Source organism: Castor canadensis, chromosome X (genome assembly GCF_047511655.1).
Source record: "Castor canadensis chromosome X, mCasCan1.hap1v2, whole genome shotgun sequence".
In the NCBI taxonomy this organism is placed as follows: Eukaryota; Metazoa; Chordata; class Mammalia; order Rodentia; family Castoridae; genus Castor; species Castor canadensis.
Window position 1 is genome coordinate 3,891,701 of NC_133405.1, and position 7,831 is coordinate 3,899,531.

The 7,831-nt window shown below is 50.4% G+C and overlaps 1 protein-coding gene across 1 annotated transcript; it reads right to left on the minus strand.

Annotated features, from left to right (window-relative positions):
* Positions 1-1,688: 1,688 nt before the first annotated feature.
* Positions 1,689-7,567, minus strand: Cnga2 (cyclic nucleotide gated channel subunit alpha 2). The gene is made up of 6 exons (XM_020152389.2): positions 7,458-7,567; positions 7,169-7,261; positions 6,371-6,541; positions 5,383-5,490; positions 3,404-3,510; positions 1,689-3,094 (listed from the first exon to the last, which is right to left on the minus strand). Exons 1-6 carry the CDS (start codon positions 7,565-7,567, stop codon positions 1,689-1,691), a joined length of 1,995 nt encoding a protein of 664 aa, XP_020007978.1.
* Positions 7,568-7,831: the final 264 nt, after the last annotated feature.

The following is a 7,831-nucleotide window of genomic DNA, read 5'->3' on the forward strand; positions in this document are numbered from 1 at the left end:
CCTTTAAAAAAGAAAGAAATTCTGACATGTGCTACAACATGGACGAATCTTAAATATATTATGCTAAGTGCAATGAGTCAGACACAAAGGGAAAATACTGCATGAGTCCACATACATGAGGTCCCCAGAGCAGTCACATTCAGACTGTAGAATGTAACATGATGGTTGCCAGGAGCTGGGGGAGGGAGGAATGGGAAGTTGTTTAAAGGGTAGAGTTTCAGCTCTGCAGGATGACAGCGTTTTGGAGATTGATATCAATCAATCCGAATATGACAATGTGAAATACTTAACACTACTGACTATGCACTTAAAATGGTTACGATGGTCAATTTCTGCACATTTTACCACAATGAATGAATGACTGAATGCTATGTAGGAGCGCAAAAGTATTGAAGTCTGCGAGTAGATTTCATCTGCTACCCAGCACTTGTCTCTCATGTTCCTGATCATCTTTGATACCCAGGTCAAGTACCTGCTTCTCCGGGGGACCCTCCCCTCCTCCAGGCAGAGCCCATGCAGGCAGGTAGAAGCAGCTGCATTCATTCATTCACTCACATGTGTGTTCGTTTACTCCCTTAGTGAAAAAAACCTCCTCTGAATACCTCATCTGTGCCAGACATGTCTCTAAGGCTGTAGCCAGAGCAGGCAGGGAGACTTGGCCTTGTCCTCAAAGAGCCCACAGTCTGGAAGAAAAACCACATCCATCAAAGCTGACCACACAGTACAATAAGAGCCGGGACAGAGAGGCTCTTGAGCAGTGTAGGACCCTAGAGGGAGTGACTGACTACTTACTAGGGGAGTTGGTGCAGGCAAGGAGACTTTCTCCAAGGACCAGAAGGGCTTAGGCAGGCAGGGAAAATGTGGTGGAGTGTATGCCAGGTGTGTGTGTGTCGGGGGCGGGGGGAATGGGAGGAAAAGAAAGACAGCGACAGACAAAGCAGAATTGAGCCAAAACCACAAGTAGTTGAAAGGAATTTATTAACTTGCAGTGGCTCTAATGCACATGTTAACATGAGGAGTCTTCTCCCCACCTCAACCTTCACAGCCTCTTTGGAAATGGTCCGCATAGCGGGCTGATGGCCAGAGCTGCCAGCCACTTCCTTCTCCCTGTCAGTATTGCCTCACAGGGTAGGACATCCCTGAGTGACTGCCCTCCTGCCTGCCCCCTTGCCGCCCTCACACTCCTCTGCCTGCCTCGGCAGACAGTCTCCTGGGCTCAATGTCTGTGGTTGATTCTTGAATGCATATATGTGCAAGGAAATGGGTATTCAGAACACATGTTAGAAAAGACAGGGTCCAGAACCAGTAGCAAGGAGCCAGAGAAGGGATTAAAACATAAGGGTGCATGCCATTGTGCAGCCGGACTTCTTCAGGTCACTGCCCAGCTTTCTAGTCCCAGGCAAACCCCTGGAGGACAGTTCAGTTGCTGCCATCTTCCTTCCTTAGACTAGAGCAGACTGAAGCTCCTGGAAGGCCAGCCGACATGGTCTGCATTGTCCATAAACTTGCCTGTCGGCTAGACTCAGAGGGGGTCTCCTAGATGTGTAGGCCAAAATCGTAAGCCTCTGAGAGGCTTCAGAGAGAGTCCAGAGGAGCATGAGGGTAATGCAGGTATAGCTGGAGTTCTATACAGCTCGTCTAGCTCCTGGGGTCAGGGCAAGGCTGGAGGGACCGTTGGATCCCAGTGCCTAGGACTGTTCTGCAGCAGTTGACTCAGGGCTGTTTATCCCATCCGACAGGTAGTCATCCTCATTGTTCTGTTTCATCTTGACCTCCAGAACCGTGATGCGCTGCTTGAGCTTCTGCTGGGCCCCAGTGTACTCGGCTAGCAGGCGGCCAAAGCGAGTGTACAAGGTCTCCATGTTGGTCTCCAGCTGCTCCAGTTTCTCCTGCACGTCTACCTCCATACTGGCTGCCACCTCGTTCTCATCCAGCAGTCCCTCCTTCATGAGGATCTCCCGACCCCTCTCCTCCAAGACCTTCTTGGCATCTGGGTACTCAGTCACAGCCTCCATAAGATCGTCCTTGGACAAGCAGAAGAGATCCGAGTAGCCCAGACTGCGGATATTGGCTGTGCGCCGATTGCCCATTTTGCTGCCTTTAATGTTGAGGATGCTGATTTCTCCAAAGCAGCTCCCAGCTGAGAGCAAGGCATACTGAGTCACGCCATCGTCAGCCACCACTGCCAGCTTGCCTTCCTTGATGATATACATCTCCTTGCCAATGTCCCCCTTGCGGCAAATGTAATCCCCAGGGCTGAAGACCTGAGGGCGAAGCTTCAGTACCAGCTCCACCAGCAGGCCAGCCTCACAATCCTGGAAGATGCGCACTTTCTTGAGTGTGGACAGATGGACATTGATGGCTATCTCAGCCCTCAGCTTAGCTGGCAGGTTCTTGAGAACCTCCCGTTCATCCACTGACTTCTTATTGGTCCACAGGTAGTCAAACCACCTAATGACCTTGGCTTCCATTTCCTTGCTGACCTTGCGGAACTGCATGTAGTGTTTCACTGCATCGATCTTGGCCTGGAACTCTGCCCGGGTGGCATTCATGTTGGAGATCATGGAGCCCACATTTCCCACAATGGTGGCAAAGATGAGGACACCGATCAGGAAGTCAAAGATGACGAATAGGTACTCCTCATCCTTCACCGGGGGTGGTGTTTCCCCAATGGTGGTGAGGGTCAGTGTGGACCAGTAAAGGCAATAGATGTATTCTCTCGCCAGGTAGCCATACTCGGGGTCAGTGATGTTAGGGTAAACCCACGTGTCAACCCCAAAGCCAATGGACTTGGAGATGGCATAATAGATGCAAGCATTCCAATGGATGATAACCAAAATATAGAGGACCAGGTTGCTGATTCGGAAGATATTCGGGTAGCTGGTACGTGTCTCAGTGCGGTCAAAAAACTCAAACATTCGGCCAAAGTGTAGCAGGCGGTTGAAACGCACCTCGGGGCTGTGGATGCCCACAGCAAAATAGATCACATCGGTGGGGATGATGGAAGCCACGTCCAGCTTGAACTGTAGGGTGTGGATGTAGTTGTCTCGTAATTTCTTGGGATCCTTGACCAGCAGCCCCTGCTCTAAGAAGCCTAATAGAGATATAAGCCAGAATGTCACCTGCTCTCACATCTGCCCCTTCCCATAAGAAAATACTCAGAAAAGAGTTCTTTGCTGCTTACTTAGACCTTCTTCTCTGTGGTCACACAGCAGAGATGGCCAGAAGGACCCTAAGAGACCATTCTTAGAGCCAAACCTCTCCACACACGTGAGACCACAAAGTTTAAAGAGGATGTCACCTCCCAGGGTCCCAGCCAAGAAGCTGAGTCCAACCCTGTGCCCAGTAGCTTTCCTGAAAATCTGGACTTGGGATCATGCTTGTCACCCACTTCCTCACTCACCTGTGCGCAATCGGATGACCAGGTCTGCAATATAGACCACGTCTGAGAAGTAGTCCAGCGCCAGCCATACTAGGAAGTAGCCTCTCTGTAGGTCACTGAAGCAGGCTCTGCAGGACAGGGTTGGCTTCACCATCAAAGCAAGCCAAAGTCCCCTGGAGGCCCCAAGCTGAGTGCATGCTTGTGCAGGGCATGAGGTGGCCACCAAGGGCACTGGTGAGTCACAGTCAGCTTGGTGCCAAGAAGACTTAAGGACTAGATTCTGCATGTGAGAATCTAGCCTTTGTCATTCCATAAGCATCACTACATGTCCATCAATATTGACCATTATCTGTCTGCCTCACCCACTAGACTGAGCTCCAGGAAGGCAGAGACCACCTCTTAGATGTGCATTACTATGTGTCCCATGCCTAGCCCAGGGCACCAGAATTCAAGGGCTCAGTGGCATGAGTTGTTGAATGCACAAGGCATTGAGAGAACAGCTGAATAGTTTCCATGCTTGCCATTTCAACATATACCTACGGAGCACCAGACATGGAACCCTGGCCAATCAGATGAGAGTGTGGATAGTAGCTAGGCTTGGGCTAGAGGCAGTAGGAAGGGAGAAGGTGTGGAAGCTGCAAGATCTTTGTAGGAAGAAATAACAGGACATGGTGACCAAGTAGTGAAGGGCCTGGGAAGGTGTAGAGTAGGGCATAGAAGCCAGGATGGTGATTGGTGAGTTTACTAGTCTGAGGGAGGAGTGACCACATTTAAAATCAAATTCTAGCCCCTGCCCCATAAAGCCTGCAGAACGGGCAGTTCCTGCTGCTCTGATAACCCACTCACAGACTTCAGCCCCCTGGGCCACCCCAAGGCAGGCTTTTTGTACTGGTTGTTCCCAGAATACTCCCCCTGCCAACCTCAGATATCAAAATAGCTGACTGCCTCCCACCAAGAGAGCCTTAGCTAAGGCTCTGCCTCTTCAGAGAGGACTATTCTGGCTGCCATTTCTCTAACAAGTCCCTGTGATTTGTCTGTCTTGGTCATTTCTTTTGTTTTATATTTGTAGTCAATCTAGCCTGAGAGCTCCAGGAGAGCAGAGGTCACATCTGTCTTGCTCACACTGTACTGAGCACAGAGCCCAGCACCTAATGAGTGCTCAGTCAAATCCTTGCTTAGTGTTCCCTCACATGAAGAATCTAGTCCTTAAAAATGAATAACAACAGTACAAAACAGGGTCTGCTTGGGGGTAGGTACCAGTGGGAGTGGGGAAGGTGAAAAGGCAGGGTGAAGGGGGGTGAATATGGTTGAAGTGCTTTGTATGCATGTATGAAAATAGAATAATAAAACCTGTTAAAATTTTTTCAAAGGGAGAGGAGAGATAAGAAAGAGTAATACAGGGGGTAAATTTGGTGAAATTATATTGTTTGCATATATGAAAATATTATAATGAAACAAGTAATTTATCCTAATAAAAATGTAAAACAATCCTCACTCAATGAATGAGGTAAGGGATGTAGTGTAGTAGGGAAAGTTGTCAGGGAGACAGACCAAGTCCAGAGAGCTCAAAGGCCATCCTTAGGACTTGAACTTTATCATATGGGCAATGGGGAGCCATTGAAGGGCTTTGGAAGGGTGAGGGCATAATCGAATCCCAGTTTTTGCCAATCACATTAGTTGTAAGTGTGATAGACGCATTGGAGTGGGAAGAGGGCCTGCAAGGCATGGCCATGAGCCTGCTGGACTTTCCCCAGGGAGAGAGGAGGGTGGCCTCACCTAGGACAGTATTGACATGCACAAAGAAGTAGGAGCAGATTACCAACACCAGGAAACAGACAGACAAGAAGGCTTGGTGGCATATTGAATGATGGGGCAAGTTGGGGTGATGAAGTACATAGAGGAGACTTTGGCAGCAAGAGAATTCAGAAGGAGCTTGGGGACAGGTGTTATCTCAATCCCAGAGCCTGTGGGCTATGCTGCCATGGTCCCTCCCTGCTCACCTGGCCACCAGAAGGCACCAGTTGTAGAGGACAGGCAAGGCAATGACAAACAGCCAGCGGTAGTACCAGTCCCCAGCTGGATCCATGACAAATAGTTCAAATTTCTTCCTGAGGAGACAGAGGCCAATCTTGAGGACCAAGTCCCCTAGGGGAGCAGTACTCCAAATCTCAGAGGCCACAGGTCCCACAAAACTACTGATTAGGGGGATGTGTGGGATGAAGTGGAGCTTATAGGTCCATTTTCAGGGACCAACAACCTGGTAGTATCCATCTGATGGAGAGTGACACCCTTCTTCCCATCCTGACCACAGAAAGGCCCATGCCTTCTGGAAACTCCTTGCCCAGGCAAGGCTGTGTCAAGGACACAGCTCTTAGTAGAGATGGGCCTCAGGGTGCCAAAGGATAGCAGTGCAAGCCCTGGCCTGTTCTATATCTCTTCTGGGAAGAGAGAGAAAGTCTAGATGAGTGAGCTGCACGTATTTCCTGCCCACTCACCCTCCCTTTTTTGGTCCCTGGCCTCCATTCCCCAAGTTACTTTCCCAGATGCTATGTCAAACCTTGGCAAGACCCTTTTCCTCCACTGACCAGAGGTGGGAAATGTCGACTTGGCCAGACATTCACAGTCACCCATGCATTCCTCAAAGAGCAGACCTTCCAGCTCTTCCCTCTCTGTCCTCCCAACCCTCTCCTGCTTAGCCATCTTGTCTTCCCCACCACGTCCCTACGTGGTCTTTTCAAAGACCCCCTTCCTTGCCCACAGTGGAGTTGGAGTGACATGCCCTCAACAGCACTCCCTGACTGCACCCTCTCTGATCAGCATTTACTGACTGCTGGAGCTGGGGCTGGAGGTGGCCTGTCCTTGGCTGAGCCTCCTCCCTGCCCACATTCACGTCATTCAGAAAAGCCAGCAGAGTTTCCCTTGGAAAGAACACAACTGGCTGTTGGGGAGGGACAATGCTTGGGAGCCCTAGAGGCAGGACAGCTGTACTTGGTGCCCTTTCCCTCGCCGTCCTTGTTGCCTTTGCCATCCCCCTGCTGTGTTGTCACAGTCTGGAGCTCAGGTCCACGGAAACGCTCCAGGAATGAGTCAGGCCTAGGTTCCTCCTCACGGAAGTTCTTGTTGGCCCACTCTCTGATGACCCCCACCAGACGGACAATCCTAGCAGTGAGAAAGAGGGAGCATGAGTCAAAGAGAAGCCGCATGTTTTTCAGACAGGACCCGTCCCAAAGAGCTCACTGTCCACTGAGGGAGGTGGGAGATGAAGAGGGAAACCCAGAAATAGGCCAGGCCGTGATTTCCTGTGGGCTAAGAGCTGGGATAGAGGCCAACATTGAGGGCAGGACCTGGGTCTCAGGCATGACCCAGAATGCACCCTGTGGGGGAGGGTGTTCTGGGAAGATTTCCTATAGAAGGTGACATCTCAATTGATGATGAAGAATAAACACAAGGTCTTCAGGGCAAGATGGAGGTTGTGTTAAGGCTGGCTAGGCTGTGATGAAGGCTGTCCCATGTTTCCTGATCTCTCGTAGTGCCTATGATTCTGTGATGGCAACCTCGGGGCCCTCTACCTAGGCTCTTCCTGTGAGGGTACCCCTCCCCAGTGCTGAGACAGCCAAGTGTGAAGGAAGCCTGCCCTAGCCACTCCCATCTTGCCTCACAGGATCCCTGTCTTGCTCAAAGCTCTAGGGTATTATAGAAAGGCCTAGAGGAGGGCCAGTATAGCCACCACGACAGGCTCCATGAGCAGAAGGGGTAGCACCAGGTCAGTGGAGGGACTTGATTCACCTTCGGAAGCCCCCTCTTCCCCTTCGTGGTGTATCCATCTCTGCCAGCCTCTGTAGTTCTGAGGAGGTGTCATCATCAGCTGCAGACTGCGGCCTGCAGAGAAAGGAACATAGTTGACTTGGGGTTCTCTGAGCATGACTTGTCTTGCTTCTTGGGACATGCCTAGAAACCCCATGTTTCCTTTAAAGGGGATCCTAGAGCCAAAGATAGCTTGCTCTATGACAAGGAGGCAGACCTAGAAGAAAGCCTCTGGGTCACCCCTGAAATGATCCAGCCTCAGCAGATTCACCTGCTGCCTGTCCTGTGGTCATCTTTGCCATTGGCCTTGATGGCAGCGGGTGCATGGTGGTTGTGATTATTGGCTGGGGAACTCTTCACACCATTGGATTTTTCGGTCATCCTCCATGTACAACCAGACTCTCACCTGCCAGGAAGACAAACAAAGAATGTCACAAAAGACCCTGGTACCCATAGGACGCAGGAGAGGTAAGGAATGCTATTGGTGAAGAGGGAGAAAATAGAACCAGAGCCCAGCTGGCTTTGATAGTTCATGTATCAAAATTCACTGGAGTAAAGGAAACAAAGCCATATTTTGTAGTTTAGCACTGTTTCCATTTTCAGTAACATATCAGGATGTGAGAGTACAGCCATTTTCTTGGCCTT